The sequence below is a fragment of the Stenella coeruleoalba genome (genome assembly GCF_951394435.1).
Source record: "Stenella coeruleoalba genome assembly, chromosome: 13".
NCBI classification, from domain to species: Eukaryota; Metazoa; Chordata; class Mammalia; order Artiodactyla; family Delphinidae; genus Stenella; species Stenella coeruleoalba.
This window is the reverse complement of record NC_137159.1, coordinates 28635201-28656157: the sequence shown is the minus strand read 5'-3', so window position 1 is coordinate 28656157 and position 20957 is coordinate 28635201. Positions and strand designations below refer to the sequence as shown.

At 36.0% G+C, this 20957-nt stretch overlaps 1 protein-coding gene across 9 annotated transcripts in view; it reads right to left on the bottom strand.

The window, feature by feature from the left end:
* The window catches only part of EXOC6B (exocyst complex component 6B), a 717212-nt gene that overhangs the window by 604700 nt on the left and 91555 nt on the right, over window positions 1-20957 (bottom strand). For 8 of the 9 annotated variants that reach the window (XR_013830987.1, XR_013830988.1, XM_079940498.1 and 5 more), the window contains exon 6: window positions 8170-8374. Coding sequence is in view for 7 of the 9 variants with exons in the window: in XM_079940498.1 (XP_079796624.1) it covers window positions 8170-8374 (205 nt within the window). In the remaining 2 variants the exon portion in view is untranslated. The remainder of the gene's footprint in view (window positions 1-8169; window positions 8375-20957) is intronic. The other variant, XM_079940499.1, reaches the window with a different exon arrangement.

Sequence of the window (20957 nt, the reverse complement as noted above, 5' to 3'; positions counted from 1 at the left end):
CACTTATTAAATTCTTATACTATACATTTGGGTCAATTTCTGAACTTGTATTCTGTTCTACTCAGCAGTTTATTCTTATGATACCATATTGTTTTAAATTAAGTATTACTGCTTTCTAGTACAAGCCAAGGCTCAGTAAAAGGAATATTCTCAAAAGAATTTAATCTTAAAATAACTGAAACATATATATATATATATGCATATATGTAGTATATTTGTGGGAGATGGTGTAAGTATTGCAATAGCTGCTGTTCCTCTAAAGTAATGGTCTATTTTAGGATGAGCACACTAAAAATCCATGTTCACAAATTATACTGAGAACCCATATGACAATTTTCTCTTAGAATTTAATAACAAGAAAATTTCTCCTGATAAGCTGGTATGCTTTGCTTAGCCAAAGCAAATAAATAATATGTTTATTATATATACACACACCATATAGTTTCCTTTTTATCCTGAAGAAAACTCAAAAGCAAACTGTAATATTGCCATCAAATTAGATTTAAGGAATAAATTCTCTTTCTTCTTTCACTCAACATGAGTCAAGGGTCATTGATCTTTTAAATTTAATTGTCATCTTTTTAACTGAACTCAGGTTCAAAATATTTTAGAAGTGTATACAATAGAAATAATTTTTATGGTAAGGAGAAAAAAACTGATTAAAAATGAGATCTAATTCAAGGCTGAAAATTGTCACCGAAAATTGAATTTTAGGAATAAAATTAAAAGTAGTTCAATCATCAAGTTTAACTCTAATTTTAATCTTCTCCTTCTCCATACTCTTAGAATCTATTTACGTTCACCATTCATCTAGGATGGTTCTTTTTTTTTCTTTCTTTTAATTTAACATGTATTATAAGCCTGGGACTAAGCTAAGTACTTGATTTCCCTAAATATTTCCACATCTTTTCAAAGAAGATTAAAAATTCCAACTGTACAGTTGTGAAGACTGAATGTGATGTTTAGTAACTTGCCCACTGTCATACAGCTAGCAAATGACAAATCTAGGAGTTTAATCCAAACTCCAAAGTCTATTCTGTTAACTATCATATTACTGAACAGTAAACTAAATCCCTACTATCCTCTTCAGATTCTAAAATTGTACTATCTATCATAAGCTCAGATTCTAAAATTGTACTATCATAAGCTCAGATTCTAAAATTGTACTATCTATCATAAGCTCAGATTCTAAAATTGTACTATCTATCATAAGCTACTCTGATTGTTGCCTACTTCAAGAATCCCATATAACACAGCTCTCACATTCCCCCACCTTACCCGCAGGCCATCCATATCATCAAAGAATAAGGAGCAAGAATTAGTACAAACACAAAAATACCAAAATCAAGAAGAAAAGAAAAGAAAAAGTAAATCCAGGAACACCAAACCAAGTGAGCACCAACTTCTTTGACTCCAAAGGCCATATTCTGTGGAAGTTTTGCATAGCATCCAGCGCAAAAGAGATTTCAACAGCAATAATGCTTTTATTTGGCAGTCATTGCATGGCCTATGTGAACTCAGTTGGTAGTACTATGCCTGATCTAAGTCAAAGATGTTCTACACAATAAATAAAACAACACATTTTGCTCTAGTCAAGACTTAATCAAAGAAAGTCAAGGGCTGAAAGAACCATGGTGACAGTTAATCTCACCCAAGGAGCAGTTTCTTTAAAACTAGTTACTAAAGGAAGAATGCCTGGGGAGCCTTCCATTTCTTTTATAAGCAAGCAGTTCCTTTTCTAAGCATCAGTCATATAACCTATATAATTTGGCAAAGCCAAGTTAGAATTTTAAAAGCAAGTAAATCCTTCCCTTTGTTAAAGGGCCCCACATAGAAATCAACCTAGCCAAGAATGTTTACCTTACAAATGTTATTTAGTCCCACAAAGCCTAAGGCAAACTAACCAAAATAACAAATACAGAACTTCCCTCCTGCACAAATCAATTCCATAACAAGTGAATTACAGAAATCAATTTCAAAAGGAGAACTAAAAAACAGCAGACAATTAACGAAGAACTACTTTAGACATTTTTTATAAAACAGTTCAAGCTAAGTTGATTATTCAAAAATAAGACATACACAGTATTTTGGAAGCACACTGTAAGAATATCAACACAGAAAATGGAATAGGATAAAAGGGAGGGTTTTTCTACTTGCTTTAACTATGGCTCTACTTCCCATGGCAGACTCATAGGTGGGTCCATTAAATGCTTTCATTACAATACCATGTTAAAAAGATATATACAGGAACATGAAACGTTTTTTTTTGTAAAATAAGACCGCTTGACTTAAAATTCGATATGGTAATACACAGTAGAATGGACAATTTTTAAATTCCTCCTCAGATTCTGCTATATGATTGAACTTCTATCCTAGTTTTCATACTTATACATTTTTCTTACTTTTCTGCAGCTTCCCAGGTATTGTATATTGGAAGACAAGTGAAAGACTCAGAAACTTCTAGCTTGACACCTTTTAAACCAGACTGACTATACCATTGTTTCCTAGACCCAAAGGCAAAATTAAAATAAAAATGTACAGTTTAGTAAAAAGTAATTCTATTCAAGACCAAAGTAACAGAGAGTATTAGTTTTCTACTGCTGTGTAACATACTACTATAAACTTAGTGACTTGAAACTACACACAATTATTATCTAAGTTTCCATGGGTCAGGAGTTCAACATGTTTTTGCTGGGCCTTCTGCTCAGGGTCTTGACAGGCTGAAATCATGATGTCAGTCAGGTCTGTGGTTTCATCTGGAGCTCACAGTCTTCTAAGTTCACTCATACTGTTGGCAGAATCCAGTTCCTTGTGGTTGTAGAACTCAGGTCCCCATTTTCTTGCTGACTGTCGGCTGGGGATAGCTCTCAGCAACTCAAGGCTGCCTACAGTTCCCTGCCGTGTGGCCCCCTCCAAAGCATGGCATTCTGTTTCTTCAAGACCAATAGTAAAGCATCTGCTGCAGTTTTTAATCTCTCTAACTTTATATCTGACCTCTAGACCCTCTTTTAAAGGTTCTCACCTTACATATTAGGTTCACACGCTCAAGGGAGAGGATTTTACAGGATGCACAGACCAGGGGGCAGGAATCCTGGGGACCATCTTAGAATTCTGCCTCCCACATGTAATCAAAGCAAAAAGCTTCCTACAGATAAAGCTTTATCCAGAGACAATATAATAGTTGGAACACAGAGAAATGTATAAACTACATATCCTTCAGGTCATCCTCAAACAGTATTTTTGCATCATCCTCAAATAGTATTTTTTGCATCATATCTCTTGATAAAATTGGACAACTAACAGTTTGAGATTATAATCTCAGGTAAAAGTCTGGAGCCAAATTTGCTCATTAAACCCTAATTAGGGTGGAGTCCTTCTGGTAGTTTAACTGGTATATCCCAAAGATAAGCCAATCTACCAACTGTCTCCATCATTTCATTGTACTAAGGACAAAGCCCCACCCATGGGTCAATGCAGCAACTCAGGATAGGGTAAGTGGAAGAAGAAAACGGGAGATGTCCACCAAGAAAAAGCACAATCATTTACATAATTTCCAGAAGCTCCCAGACCAACTATCAATGTTAAGTGATATTTTCAAATCTGTTTTCTTGTATGATTCTAAAGGCCACTTAGAATTTTTTTTAAGGAAAAGAACACATTTTTAAGGCCAAAACTGCAGTTGCTGAACTAAAACTGATGATGATGATAAAGTTCTGAATAGTGGCATAGACAATGCTAAAAACTGGATTAGTAAATTAGAAAGCAAACATATGGGGGAGAAATGTCAAAGAGATGAAATTGTGAAGAAAAACAGACAAGAGACATGGAAATATGTATTTTTCTAAGCTCTGTAATAGCAGGTTGTAGCAGACTAGCTAGGTATTCACCAAACGTATTTCCTCTTTCTCCTGGTCACACAGATAGACTATATTTCTAATCCTCGCTTGCAGTGTATGAGCTTCTGCTGATGTAATGTTGGCAGCAGTCATATGTATCACTTACAAGCCTGGTCAATTAAAAAAAAAAAATCTCCAGGCATTATTTACTTTTTTCTCTACTGCTGTAACATTGAAAGCCACATGTTGAAGTGATAGAGCCACAAGTTGGAAGAGTCCTGGATCCCTTCACAGTCACTTAAAGAAGAGCTACCCAACCAGGAACATCCATTTTGGACGTCACATGAGCGAAAAATAAAATTTCTACGGTGAGATTTTAGAGTTTAGCTATTACAACAGGCATCGTTATTTAAAGAAACAGGCACTGGCATTGGAAGAATGGTGTTGCCATAACAAAAAAAACCTAAAATAAATGACATCAGTTTAGAGGTCAGGCAGTAGGCCACAAGAATATATATTTAGCAAGTCAAAGGCCTGAAAAGCCCTGTGATATTGTGGCAAAACAACTGGCAAAACCGGAACCTGTAATAAATGAAAAGGCACACCGCATGTCTATTGGGTCTGTAGCTCTATATGTGAATGTAGAGAGAGAGTTATAGTGTATATTGGCATTTGCTTTCTGCTTTTACCAAGGTTTTACACAAAAACGATGAGCACAGAATTTCCTACTTTGAAAACTGAAATTACACGGAATAGCACAAGGCCAGAAACTTGGGCCTCAGAGGGTTAGAAAGCTGAACACATATAGATCCCAAATAGTAAAAGAAAAAGATGGTAAATTTTGAGCAATTAAGTCCAAAGAAGACCTTCTTGAACAAAGTGACTTAATCCTGAGGCAAAAATTAGATTCAGGTATGGTTTTCTTACCCGTTATTTCATATAGCCTCCAAGTAGGGCCTAAGTAAGAAAGAGACATGAGGCAAGGGTTATGCTCCCCCAACTCTACTACCTCCCCAAACAGGGAAGAAGAAAAAAAATTATTCCTGAAAATTATATTTAGAAAAGAACAGTGGGTATGGTATCTAAATAGAACCTATTGGAAAGAGACAGATCAGAGGTCTACTAAGTTTTGAGTTAACTGTAATGTCAAAACCCCACAAATCTGGACTAAATAAAACTCTGTTCAGAACCTTAAAACAACCCTTGGGCTCCTAAACTTGTAGAAGCAGAAAGTAAGCACTGAAAGATAGAGATATAAATGTGGTTGTAGATATAAGTGTAAATGTAGATGTATGTGTATATCTACAGAGAGAGAGAAAGAAATCTTCAAATGAAGGTATATTCCCCAGCACACACTTCAGAAATGTACACAGAAAAAAATAGGGAAAGAAAAACTAAGATGCAGCCAAGAGCCCAGGAGAACAATGCGCAAAGGAGTTCTTTCCACAGAATCAACATCTAGACAAGGAAGTTCCCCTACTACTAAGGCAGAAAGATTTCCCAATGATGGCCCAAAAGGATTACATGATTTGCTATGAAGCAGGTAATACTGCACATCTCCTGTTCTTCCCTTTTCTAAATGGAAGTTTTTGTTGTAGCTATTCTGTTCTAGCTTCTCCATGGTATACTGAGGGTGGGAGGGCCACAGGTGCAGATAACCTATCTTAGTTCCTGGTCATCAGCCCACTGAAGAGCCACATCTGGATCTGATGGAGAGTACTGAGCATCCCTGGAAGGTATCGTACTTTGAGATGGATGTAGTAACTAGATGGGATATTGGGTTGTATTCCTTAGGGAAGGGACAAGTATGTTCTATGGATGAGAGGAAGAGTGAACAGATATGGAATTCCCTGACGGCGCAGTGGTTAAGAATCCCCCTGCCACTGCAGGGGACACGGGTTTGAGCCCTGGTCTGGGAAGATCCCACATGCAGCGGAGCAACTAAGCCCGTGTGCCACAACTACTGAGCCTACGAGCCACAACTACTGAGCCTGTACACCTAGAGCCCATGCTCTACAACAAGAGAAGCCACCACAACGAGAAGCCCACACACCACAACGAAGAGTAGCCCCCACTTGCCACAACTAGAAAAAGCTCACGCGCAGCAACGAAGACCCAACACAGCCATAAATAACTAAATTTATTTTTTAAAAAGAAAGGAGTGAAGAAATATTTGATGACCAAAAGGGTAGAACTGTGCCAGAGACTAGCTACTATGCACCAAAACTGTGTTCTTCTCTTAGACAGAGTGAGATTATATTCCCCAGCATCTCTTACAGGTTGCTATGGCCATGTTATTAAGTTCTGGCCAGTGAAATCAGAAAAGTGATGATGTGTCACATCCATGCCTAGCCCTTAAAAACCCTACCACATGCAATACTCTTTGGTCTTTCCCCTTTTGCAGCAATCTTCAAAACCATATTAAAAATGACAGACCCATATAATGGAAACTTTCCTTAAATCACCATTGCAAAGAAAACCATCACAAATCAGAAACATCATTTTGGGCTTGACATAAGTGAGAAATAAACCAGATCTCTCCCTCTTTTCTAACATCCATGAATTCAAACAAATATTTACTGAACACCTACTACGTACAAAGTATATGGTAGTTTCTCTCCCTCCTACTTTCCTTACTTTTTAGGTACTACAAGATTTTAAAATGTGTAAGATATCTTTATTCAATGATCTTATATATCCCATAGCATAGGATAGTAATACATGCAATAAGAGCTATACTTGAGATGAAAAATGCTATAGGAGGAATAAAGGGTTATCAGTTAATTAAAAAGTCCTGAATTCACGAAAGGTTTCTTCACCGTTTCTTTAAATGACAAAAATACAGCCAACAGTTAACAGTTTACACATTTTGAGTGCCATAGCAGACAAATTCATCTCAGTCTAATCTGAATTCTACTACAGAATCTGACCTTTACAAGCTGTCTGAACTTGAGCAAATCACTTCCCTGGCCTAGGCCTTAATTTCTTCAGATAATTAGGGGAGAGACCAGATATCTCACATTAAATGAAATAACAATATTCTTCATGGAATCCTCTCTTTCACCAAAAAGGAAGTAATTTCTCAAGCAAAGGCCTAGAAAAAGCAACTTTGTACTATACTCTTGTATATTTTGAAAAATTAGTAAAAATTTGTCAACCACAATAAAGACTTGTCTTACAAGATACCTTCATTCCTGTACTCAAAATATACACAGCAAGGCAAAAGTGTATTTTCAATGATTAATTTTGTTTCTTCACCACTAAAAAAAATGACATGATATGATTATTTCCATCAGGGTTTATCATCAACTAGTTTTAAGCTTTCCACTTCGTAAAGTATAACAATAAGGAAATTAAAAGAAGAATTGGGAAAAGAATATGTGTATTCCCTTAGGAAAGGGATTTCCAAAGAGGCAGATCTCTTTTGCAGAATCAAAGACATATCTAAAAGATTACCAAGGCTAGTTGAGACCAAAAATATGACCTACTCCCTCATTCCTCACAGAATTAAGAACTACAAATGACTTATTCAAGAACACAGTTGTTTATAGAACCAAAAAAGACTTTCCATAAACAGCTGGATCTTCTACTTATTGTTACAGGTTACATCATAAGGTATACTGAGAAATTTTAATAAAAGCAGTGTGACTTAAATTTCAAAAGAGCAAGTAATACTGCAAATTATTACTGTTCTTTATTCATAACGACAAAGTACTTCTGGACGTTCCTTGTGGCTTTCATAACTTAGAGATGAAGTTATTGAAAGAAAAAAATCAAAACACTTTCAACACATTGTTAATTTATAAGCTATAAACAAATTCCTTTCTGTGATCATAATTCCCAGCATTTCCCAAAAGGTCTTTTTTCATTGATACCCATTGATATCAGAAATAACAGTTATAGAAATATTCATATATAACATGACATCTTGCTTAATTACATAGTAAATAATCAACCAAAGGTACCTGCAGCACAATTTAGCTCATTAACTAGAAAGAACTTTTAAAAATCTTGGGGGGAAAAAAAATCTTGGGCTTCAAATCATACCCAAAGTCAAGAAAAGTATTCAAAAAATAGAAAAGCCTCTTCAAAGCACCAATATAAACCATCAATCAGTATGTACTGAATATTCACAGAGCAAAACAATATACTAGTAAATAATTCACTGCTCTGCTAAGAAAATAAAAGATATTTTAAAATCATGTGTTCCCATAAAGATGAAGGACTTCCCTAAAATGACAAGAAACAATTAAGACATTTAGCAAAAAGAAATCTGTGTTTAACAGAATACTTGCAAAGTCATTGGCCAACCTATCATAAACCCAAGACCTACTTGCTTCATGGCAGTCTCTCCAATTTTGTCTGAATGTTTGCGGATACTCTCCAGAAAGTCTTTGAGATCAGACATAGAAACATCCTTAATTTCTTCTCGAAGCTTGGGGATATTGTCCACCATCACCTTGCAGAATCGATAATGGCTTACTTGAGGCAGATAGGTATGCTCTAGATGTTCCAGAGTTTTCAGTGCAGGATAATGCCTATAAAAGGAATTGCATCACCTTTAGCTCAACTCAGTCTTCTTTAGGGCCACAGATATATTCCTCAGGCAAAATTTCTAGCCTGAATTAGTTTTCACTGTACATTAAGACAAATCCAGGATTAAGTTTCAATAAAAACATGAATGGAAAAATTAATGTAAAAGTATTAAGAATCAATATATATATTACAGGACTTAATAAATTATAATCAAAAAAAGATTTTTCCCAAGAATACAGAAAACTTTGAAAATCCACCAATGAAACTCATTACATAAAGAATAAAGGCCATTGCTAGGAAAAAATAAATAAAGGGAAATATAAAATGATCATATCAATGCCACAAAAATCATCCCATAAAATAAAGTACCCAAGGATAGACTTCCAACTATGGCACACAGAAGAGCTTAGCAAATCTTCTACCCAAAAAGCAAATATAAACTAGACAAAACTGTCCCAAACAACCATTTCAAGATTCCGGAAATTGGAAAGGACTCTGCAGAGGAGAACAACAAATTGAGAAGGGTTTATTCATGAAAACTGCTAAATAGAGAGGGACTTTGTGGTATTCTGGCCTGGGGCTACCTCCATCACCCTCTCCACCTCCCCTCACTCCATCACTGGTTATGGCTTGTCAGGAAAATCAGCAGCTTCTCTTCAGTTAGGGGCTGACATGATTTGGAGCAGAGGGTGAAAATCTTATATGGAGTGGTGTTGTTAGGAAAAGTAGCAAACTCATTTTAAAAAAGGAAGAGAGTGGGGGGAACCTCCAGCTCTAATGGGCTGAAGTTCGTCTAGGTTGGAACAAAGAGCAGACTGGAGGACTAACCAAAAACTTAACAGGGAAGTCCTGGAAATAAGAGACCCATAGAATAACCTGATAGCTCTCTGAATATCCCTAGCTGACTGAGAAGCTGTGCACAAATGCAGGGGACACCTAAAAGGGCCTAAGCACTCCACACATCCTTAGCTGACTAGGAGACTGCAGGCCTGCACATAGGAGAAGGCTTGGCAGAATATAAAAGCTCAGCAGACTTGAAAACTTGCCTGAATTTTGAACACACTCCCTAACCCACATACAAGTCCACTAACAAAGGGTAGACACCTTTCTCAGCTCAAGTTTCTTTGAGCACCCAGGACCAACCATTAGCTGATGACTAGCCTTTAAAAATGAAAATGAATTATATTCCCAGATAAACAAAGACTAACAGAATTCCTTGCTAGCAGATCTGCCTTACAAGAAATACTAAAGAAAGCCAGAAAGGAAATGATAGCAGATAGTAACTTGAATTCAGAGGAAAAAAAATGAAGAATATAGGAAAGAGTAAATATATGCTAAATATAAAAGACTGAATAAATGTGGGGTTTTTTCTCTTTTCTTCTTTTACTATCAGTAAAAGACAATAGTTTTTAAAGCAATGATTATAACACTGTATTGTTGGGTTTATAAAATATAGAGATATAAATGACAACAATAGCACAAAAGAAGAGGGAAGAAATGGAGCTAAGTTGAAGCAAAACTACTTCTATATATTATATCAAAACTACACGAGCAATGACCTAAAGTAGACTGTGACAAATGAAGAAGATTATAATCCACAGAGTAACCTCTAAAAAAAAAAAACCTCAAAAAATACATTAAAAGGTTTACGGAAGAATTAAAATAGTATACTACAAAATAATACAAAAAAGGAGTAAAAGATAAATAAGAACAAAAAAGACATGAAAAACATAGAAAGTAAAGAGCAAAACCCAACCATATTAATAATTATATTAAATGCAAATGGACTAATAAGCACGCAAATCAAAAGGCAGACACTGGGGCTTCCCTGGTGGCGCAGTGGTTGAGAGTCCACCTGCCGATACAGGGGACACGGGTTTGTGCCCCAGTCCGGGAAGATCCCACATGCCGCGGAGCAGCTGGGCCCGTGAGCCATGGCCGCTGGGCCTGCGCATCCGGAGCCTGTGCTCCGCAACGGAAGAGGCCAAAACAGTGAGAGGCCCGTGTACCACAAAAGGATAAAAAAATTAAAAATACATGTTCAGGGACTTCCCCGGTGGCGTGAAGGTTGAGAGTCTGCCTGCCAATGCAGGGGACACGGGTTCGAGCCCTGGCCTGGGAAGATCCCACATGCCCTAGCAACGAACAGTGGCTTCTGCTCGCCATAGCTAGAGAAAGCCTGCATGCAGCAGAGAAGGCCCAACATAGCCATAAATAAATAAATAAAATTAAAAAAAAAAACAAAACATGTTCAAAAGGCAGACACTGTCAGACAGAATTTAAAAAGCATGATCCAGGGACTTCCCTGGCGTTCCAGCGGTTAAGGCTCCATGCTTCCACCGCAGGGGGCATGGGTTCAATCCCTGGTTGGGGAACTAAGATCCCGCATGCCGCACAATGCGGCTAAAATAAAATAAAAAATAGGGCTTCCCTGGTGGCGCAGTGGTTGAGAATCTGCCTGCTAATGCAGGGGACACGGGTTCGAACCCTGGTCTGGGAGGATCCCACATGCCGCGGAGCAACTAAGCCCGTGATCCACAACTACTGAGCCTGCGAGTCTGGAGCCTGTGCTCCGCAACAAGAGAGGCCACGATAGTGAGAGGCCCGCGCACCGCGATGAAGCGTGGCCCCCGCTTGCCAGAACTAGAGAAAGCCCTCGCACAGAAACGAAGACCCAACACAGCAAAAATAAATTAATTAATTAATAAACTCCTATCCCCAACATCTTCAAAAAAATAAATAAAAATTAAAAATAAGTAAATAATATAAAAAGCATGATCCTGGGCTTCCCTGGTGGCGCAGTGGTTGAGAGTCCGCCTGCCGATGCAGGGGACACGGGTTCGTGCCCCAGTCCGGGAAGATCCCACATGCCGCAGAGCATCTAGGCCTGTGAGCCATGGCTGCTGAGCCTGCGCGTCCGGAGCCTGTGCTCCGCAACGGGAGAAGCCACAACAGTGAGAGGCCCGCGTATCGCAAAAAAAAAAAAAAAAGCATGATCCAACTATACGTTGCTTACAAGAAACCCACTTTAGAATCACAGATACAAACAGACTGAAGTAAAAGCTAGAATAAGATATGCCCCAAAAGTAACCATAAAAGTGCTTGAATGGCTATATTAATATCAGACACATTAGATTTTTTTGAGGGATTTTTTTTTAAGCAATGAACAAAGAAAAGCCACAAAAGAGCCCCCAAAATGGCAAACACGAAAAAAAAAAAGTTGAACTGATGTGAAGAAATGAAAATAAAAAATAAAATTTTGTCACTCAAACTGCCAACAATTTCTTAAAAAATAATGGATATTATTATCAGGGGTTTTAATAAATGAGAATTCACAGCCTGCTGATAAACATATTTATATTAATGATTCACGTTTTCAATGAAAAATTTCACCAAACAAGTATTCTAAGCAGTTGCATTCTCCCCCACAAAAAAATTACATGTACAAAAATATGTATAAGCCTCTTGAACTGTAGTTATTTATATTAACAAATAAAAAACTAATCTAGAAGTCTATTAACAAGGAATTGGTTAAACGCATTATGATATATCCATGTAGTACATATGTATATTCAAAGAATAATAAAACAGCGAAGTGTTTACAATATTGTTGAGTGAAAATTATTTCAAAAAAATTGAACTTACAAGTATGATAATGTTTTTCAAAATTACAAATATTATACATGTGTAAATTATGTATACATATGTATGTACGAGCTACACAGTACTAAATATAAACACACACACAAATATAAGTACATAGAAAATGACTAAGAAAATATATACAAAAATGTTAACCATGATTTTTCTTTCCTTTGGATAGGAACATTATGGGTAATAGTTTTCGTCTTCACGTTTTTAATTTCTACATTTCCCATATTTAGTATAGGAAAAACTCAGTTTTGATCCTGTAAGTAAAAGACTTATAGTTCTATTTCAGGTTTTAAGAATGAATTCCATGGGAGATACTTAAACTCTTCTTACTCCAATGCACGTAATACCACAAACACTAAAGATTAGAGGTTGGATTTACTTGTTTTCTTTGCTTATGTTTTTCCCTTCTGTGTTCCAAAAATCAAAATCTTAGTCCAAATAAATGAAGGGAAGAAAGAATTATTTCCCCTAAATTAAGAAATAAAATTACAAATATAGTTTAATCTGAAATGGTTGCTTTCATTAAAATTTTACAGACTCACAAACAATACAATTCACATGGTTTAGTATAAACAGAATGGTGTTTATACTACAATTAGGTACGAAGAGCTATGTGCAATAAAATGCATTTCCTCTAGAGAGAAACTTTAGAATGGATATAAACCTAGAAATTAAGCCAAAAAGATAAACACACTTTAGGGTTTAGTTATATTTTGGAACATTGTTTATAGAATGAGAAAAATCTAACAATGTTGCCTGCAGACACAAGGCACATTCACTGATGAGACACATGGCTGCACAGTGAAAACATCTGGTCTGTCAAATAACTCCACATTTTTCAAGGCTAATTAGTACAAAACCCAGTGATTTCTGGCAATAAAGAATGTTACTTTATTTCCCCATTGTCCTTTCCCTAACACACTCATACTCCAACTGTAACAGATCAATAAGATTCATTCAAATTTCTAGTGTACTTCAATATCAGTGACAGGTTAAAGAATGACAGCCAATTAAACACCTCTATAGCAGACACCAAAAGAAAAGAATTCTATTTCCAGGGGCCATGGAAATCTAAAACAAGATTTTGACATTACTTTTGACAACCTCTAAACATTAAAACTGAATCAAAAGCCAAATGTGCTAGCTCTCCCCCTCCCCCCACCGCATGCAGGCTCCCTAATAGAGATGTGAGCAGAAAGAAAGTAAATGAAATAAAACCAAGAAATTTTTTAAAATAAGGCAGGAAAAGATGTCTAAATAATCCTAAAAATTGGATAACTTAAGGTCAGAATAACTTAGACATGGTTGAATGCTATCCTGAGAAGAGGAATGTTGATTCTAGGCAAATTAAATTTTGGAACTTTTTTGTCATGGTATGGAACTCGTTCACAATGATGGTTTTTAAAATTCTAATAAGTAATCTTTCAAAGTGGATTACAACTACCCATGAGAAATTTCTTAAAATTCAGAGTATGATAAGAATATAAAACAAAATCTTTCTGCACAGAAAATATTAGTGTCTTTCCTAATTAAAGAGCATCATTAAGAAATATTTAATCCCTTCTATGTGCTAGAGCTAGAAAGATGGTCAGATATCTTTCCTCAGGGAACATAAAACCTAGTAGTATAATGAGTATTTATAGCTTAAAAAAAAAATAACTAGGCTTCCAGCCATTAAGGAATAACAAAGAACAGACATGAACTCTCACTCTTAAGAAGTAAAATACTGGCTAAAATACATAAAACAACTGCTTTCACATAGTGAACATCAAGTAACACAGAACTGTGACCTCCGAAAAAAGAGAAACAAACAAGGTGAATTTAATAGTTATCTGGGGGGCTTCCCTGGTGGCACAGTGGTTAAGAATCCGCCTGCCAAAGCAGGGGACATGGGTTCGAGCCCTGGTCCAGGAAGATCCCACATGTCTCTGAGCAACAAAGCCCGTGCTCCACAACTACTGAGTCAGCACTCTAGAGCCCGTGAGCCACAACTACTGAGCCCATGTGCCACAAATACTGAAGCCCATGCGTCTAGAGCCCGTGCTCCGCAACAAGAGAAGCCACTGCAATGAGAAGCCCGTACACCGCAACGTTGAGTAGCCCCCGCTCGCCACAACTAGAAAAAGCCCAGGCGCAGTAACAAAGACCCAACACAGCCAAAAAATAAATAAGTAAAATAAAAAATAGTTATCTGGGTTATCTGACTGAATGTGATTTCTAGATCATGGACACAGTCAGAGAAAACCCAAACAGAGCCCAACAACTTAGCAGAGTTAGCATCAGAGACAGGAGGTCAGGAAAGCTTGTGCACCTTAAGGTTGTGCAGCAGAATTCCAAAAAAAAAAAAAAAAAAAAAGGAAGCAATGCAGAAAAAAGATGCAGAAATTTACATAAGGGTTCCCTTGAGTCTTTGCTAAGTACTAGGCCAGGCATAGGAAAAGTGAAATTCTGCATGAACAGGCATAAAGAAGGGAGGGAAGGAAGAGAAGGAAGAGAAGGGAGGGAGAGAAGGCAAGGAAGGAGAGACAGACAGACAGCAGCAAGATGTAAGAAAAACACTTCAAGGAACTCAGACAAGACAGAGAAACATCTGAACTCTGAACAGCCAAAGTGAAGAGTCCCTGGGGGTTTCTGAGTTTTTCAAAGTAGATGAATACTACCCACAGCAACCCCTGGAATGAAGGAGGGCCTACCAAAGCTTAAAAATGGGGTCTGATGGGATTGGGATCAAGTGGATCTGAAAACAACTAAACTATTTGCCAAAACAAAGACCAACACCCTCTAAGAAAAAAAAAGCTCCCCAAAATCCAGACACTCAACAACATAATATAATGACAATTATCCAATCAAAACTTATAAGACATGATAAGAACCAAAAAAATGACATGTAACTAGGAAAAACAAAATAATCTTCAGAGAAATCCAAAATACCAGAAGTGACAGAACTAGCAAAGAAGTACATAAAAACAGAAATTAGAGCTCTGTTACAGGTATTTTTTAAAGATGCAAAACTAACAAAAGAAATTAAACATAAAAAACTAAATGGAACTCCTAACGATGAAAAATATATCATCTGAAATGAAAATTTCACTGGATAAGATTAAAAGATTAGACAATGAAAAAGAAAGAACACAGCAATAAAATCTATCCCATATAAAGCACAAAGAAAAAAGACTGGAGAAAAAGAAGATCCTCAAGTCACCTGTGGGATTATGTGAAGTTGTCCAACATAGATATAACTGAAGTCTCAGAATGAGGATGGAAAAAGGACAAAAAAAAGGTTTGGAAAAATAATATCTGAACATCTTCCAGATTTTATGAAAATTTCAAAAAAAAAACCAAGCAACTAAACAAACCACAAGCAGTATAAATATACACACACATTCATGCATACAAACATATTACACCAAAGCATATCAAAATCAAATTGCTGAGAACAAATTATACAGACAAAAGTTTTTAAACAGCTGGAGAAAAGACACATTAAGTAGAGTGACAAAAAAGTTAAGGCTGTTCATATACTTCTCCCTCAGAAACTACATAAGCCAGAAGACAAAAAAATGATATCTTAAGAACTAATGAATCTATAAACCTAGAATTATATGCCCACCAAAAATATATTTCAAAATGAAGGTGAACAACGAGATAGCATTTCACACCCACCAAGATGGCCATAATCAAAAGACAGACAGTAATAAGTATTGGCTAGGATGTACAGAAAATCGAATCCTCATATGCTGCTGGGGGAAGGTAAAATGGCACAGCTGCTTTGGAAAACAGGCTGGCAGTTCCTCAAATGGATAAACAGAGTTACCATGATCCAGCAAAATTTCATTCCTAGGTGTATATAGCCAAGAGAAATGAAAACATATGTCCATACAACAACCTGTAAACAAAAATGCATAGCAGCATTATTTGTAAAAACCCAAAATTGTAAACAACCCAAATGCTCATCAACTAATGAATGGATAAATAAAATGTGGTAAATCCATACAGTGGAATATTCAGCAATTAAAGAGATGGGACTTCCCTGGTGGTGCAGCGGTTAAGAATCCGCCTGCCAGTGCAGGGAACATGGGTTTTAGCCCTGGTCTGGGAAGATCCCACATGCCACAGAGCAACTAAGCCCGTGCGCCACAACTACTCTGTACTCTAGAGCCCACAAGCCACAACTACTGAGCCCACGTGCCACAACTATTGAAGCCCACGTGCCTAGAGCCCGTGCTCCGCAACCAGAGAAGCCATCGCAATGAGAAGCCCGCACACCACAACGAAGAGTAGGCCCCGCTCACCGCAACTAGAGAAAGCCCGTGTGCAGCAATGAAGACCCAACGCAGCCCAAAATTGATTAATTAATTAATTTAAAAAAGAAATGAAATACTGATATATGGTACAACATGGATTAACCTTGGAAACATCATGTTAAATGAAAGAAGCCAATCACAAAGAACGATATATTATATGATTCCATTTATATGAAATGTCCAGAATAGGCAAATCTGAAGAAACAGAAAATAAATCAGTAGTTCCCAGTAGCTGGCAAGGGGGGCAGGGGACAGGAGAAAATTGTGTGCTGATGGCCAGGGGGCTCAGAGTTTCTTTTGTGAAGAATAAAAACATTCTACAATTGATTGTGGTGATGGTCACAGAACTCTGACTACACTAAAAGCCACTGAATTGTATACATTAAATGAATGAAGTGAAAAGTAGGTAAACTGTGTCTCAATGAAGCTGTTAAGAATATTTTAGAAAAAAGGATATTAAAAACAGACAATGTAAAAATTAAAAAGAAAGCAGCAGTGGCTGGCTGCATTAATACCAAACAACACATATTTCAGAAAAAAAGAAAAAAAGAAAAACAACACATATTTCAGGGATAAAGAAGAACCTTCCATAATTACAAATGGGTCCTTTCGTCAAGAAGATACAACAATGCTTAATGTATATGCATCCAATAAGAGAGCTTCAAAATACACATAGCAAAAACTGAAAGAACAGAAAGAAGACATATGCAAAGCCAGTTATAATAGGCAACTTCAACACTCCTCTGTCAACAAATAACAAATACAAAATCATAAAGATAGAGAAAACCTGCACAACACCAAGTATATCTAAATGACAGTTAAAGAATGCTCTCCTCAATAACAATATATATTATTTTGAAGTGTGTATGTAATTTTCACCAAAACAGACCATATGCTGGGGCGTAAAACAAGTCTCAAAATATATAAAAGGTTGCAATCATACGTTTTACATTTATGAACACAATGAAGTGAAATTACAAATCAATTTTGATAAATCTGGAAAATCCCCTAATATTTAGAAATTAACCAATGAACTTCTAAATAAGTTGGTGAAATAAATTCTAAAAATTACAAAAGAAATTAGAAAATATTTGAAATAAATGTAAAAAAAAAACCCACAACATCAGAAAACATGTAAGATGCAGTCAAAACACTGCTTAGAGAGAAATGTACAGCTTTATACGGCTACATTAGAAAACAGAACCAAAATCAATGCCCTAGGCCTCCACCTAATAAAGCTAAAAAAAGAGCAAATTATTTACAATAGCCAAGACATGGAAGCAACCCAAGTGTCCATCAAGGGATGAATGGATAAAGAAAATATGAGATATATATTATGAGATATATATATATAACTGAATCACTTTGATGTACACTTGAAACTAACACAACATTGTAAATCAACTATACTTCAATTTGTAAGAGCAAATTAAACCCCAAGTAAGCAGGAGAAAGGAAATACTAAAGATACCAGTGAAAATCAGTAAAATAGAAAAACAAGGAAAAAAAACTCAATAAAACCTAAATTACTATTTTCAAAAAAATCATAAAATTGACAAACCTCTAGCCAAAATAATCAGAGAGACAGAGACAGAAACAAAGAGAGAAAAGACAAATTATCAACATAAGCAATGAAAGAGAAAGTATCACTATAGATCCTACACTGTTAAAATAATACAGGAATATCATGAATAACTTTTGTTAAGGAATTCAAAAACTTGGATGACATGGACAAATTATTTGAAAGATACAAATAAGCAAAATTTACTCAAGAAACACAAAATGCAAGCAGCCATGTATTTATTTTTATAATTAAATTTTTAGTTAACAACTTTCTCACCAAAAACAAACAAATCTCCAAGGCCAAGTGGTTTCACTGTTAGATTCTACCAAATATTTAAGGAAGGTAATTGCCAACACTGCACAAATTCTTCTGGAAAACCAAAGAGGGAAAACTTTCCAAGTTATTCATGAGGCCAGCATTAATCTGATACCAAAAACAAAGATATTACAAAAAACAAAACTACAGACAAGTATTTCTCATGAACATAGATACAAAACTCCTCAACAAAATTTTAGCAAATCAAATACCACATCATATTTAAAAGGATAATTTACCATGACCAAGTGGGATTTATTCCATGAATGCAAGTTTGGTTTAACATTCAATATAATTTATCATATTAATAAACTAAAAAAGAAATATAAAAAAAAACATATGATCATCTCACTGACATAGAAAAAGCATTTGACAAAAACAATATTCATTCCTGATAGAAACTTTCAACAACTAGAATTAGAAGGGAACTTCTTCAGCCTTCTAAATGGCATGTACAAAAAGACTATATCTAACATATATGACTTAATGGTTAAATGCTTTCCCCCTAAGATCAGGAACAGGGCAAAGATATCTACTCTCACTACTTCTATTCAACATTGTACTGGAGGCTCTAGCCAGTTCAATAAAACAAGAAAACCAAACCAAAAAGAAAGCATCCCAATTGGAAAGAAAGAAATATACCTGTCTTTATTTGTAGACAAGATAATCAGCTACATAGAAAATCCAATGGAATACACAAAAATGCTACTAGAATTAGTAAGTGATTTAGTAAGGTTGCAGAATACAAGATAAATATACAAATTTAATAGTATACTAGTAATTAATGATTGAAAATTGAAATTTAAAAAGCAACAGAATTTTTTTAAAATTTTTTTGGTTGCACTGCTGCAGCATGTGAGATCTTAGTTCCCTGAACAGAATTCAAACACATGCCCCCTGCATTGGAAGGGCAGAGTCTTAACCACTGGGCCACCAGGGAAGCCCCAGCAATACCATTTAAAATAAGCATCAAAAAATACAAAATAATAGGGATAAATATGACAAAAGATAAGACATTCACTAAAAACTAAAAATATTGCTGAAAAAAATTAAAGAAGACCTAAATAAATGAGAGCATTCATACTGGTGGGTGAGGGGTAAGATGGACCAGCATGGGATACAAGAGACCTAGTGAGGTAAGACTGTCTGTATAGGAAGGCAGCATTGCATGGAATGTCAGAGCCAAAGAGGGATGAGGAGGGCATTCAGGGAAGACAGAAGCATAACACAGGGTATGAGAGCCCAAGTAGAGTAAGGAGGATACAATATAGGAGGGCAACTCAGTGTGCAGTGTTGATACAGCTCAAAGGAGCCCAAGACATATAAACCTACTCTTTGTGCCAGAAAAAGGTTGAGCTAGAAATACTGGTGAACAGTACTTATGACAGCCACTCAAATTAAGAGGAGAAATGTGGGTTGTTCATATAATGGGACTACTATACAGCAATTAAAATAAGTGAACTAGATCTCTATACATAAATTTAAAAGCTCTCCACTAATACGTAAGCCCCACAGCAGCAGATATTTTTGTCTATTTTGTTCAGAGCTATATTCCCAGCACTAAGAGCAATGCCTAACAACACAGTAAGTACTCAATTCATTTTTATTGAATGAATGATTCTCAAAAAAACAAGGACTGAGAACTATTCATGTAAATGTTTCTAAAAACACAAAATACAACATATGATTTATGGGTATTAAAAACATGGACTAGAAGGACACACCAAATTTATGGTACTAGTTTCCCCAACAGAGTAGGGAAAGGGATAGGACTGAGGAAGGGGATATGAGTTTTATCTATAATTTTTTAAAATGTACATTTTACCTCTTTCTGTCCATATGTGTTTATATATATGTCATAAATATTTACATATATATGAATCAAAACTGGAATTGTTGCTATCTGTTAATTCAGAGAAGTTGATACTGAAGCTTTTTTTTAATCTCTGTAATTTTCTATAATTTTAGAACTTCACAAAAAGGTTATCAGGGAAATAATATTACTTTCTATCTCACTGAACAGAATTTCTCATACTGTTCAACCTATGTTCTCTTATATGAATGTATCCTCCCAGGGAGAAGGCAGTCTGGGAAATAATCTTAAGAAATTCCAAAAATATTGATGCCTCATGCTTTAATGTTAAAATTCTTGAGAATTTATCATTTTTATTCACAATATTTTTAATCTTATTTCAGTATTAAATACATTTTAATTCCATACTTTTCCCCTCAAAACTAGGTAAAATTAACATTCCAGGAAGATGTGTCCTGTTTATCTTATAGCTTCACATACCCCCATCATACCACAGGGTACTCCAGGGCAGAGAGGGTGGAGATGCTTACTCTAGTTTGGGAAGAAGAGCCAAAGAGTCACTATCAAGTTTCCTGTGGAATAAAACCAGATGAAAATAACACACAGGAAAAGACTCCTCTGAACTTAACCTTGACCTTGTTCCTTGTGATGGTTAATTTTATATATCAACTTGGTTAGGCCATAGTACCCAGAGATTTGGTCAAATATTATTCTGGATATTTCTGTGAAGTTATTTTTTTACATGAGATTATTAGCACTTAAATCAGTAGACTGAGTAAAGATGAACATTCTCCATAATGTGGGTGGGCCTCGTTAAATCAGTTAAAGGCCTTGATAGGAAAAAGACTAAACTCCCCAGAGGAAGACGGAATTCTGCCAGCAGACTGCCTTCAGACTCAGGCAACAATATTTACTCTTCCCTGACACTAGCCTAT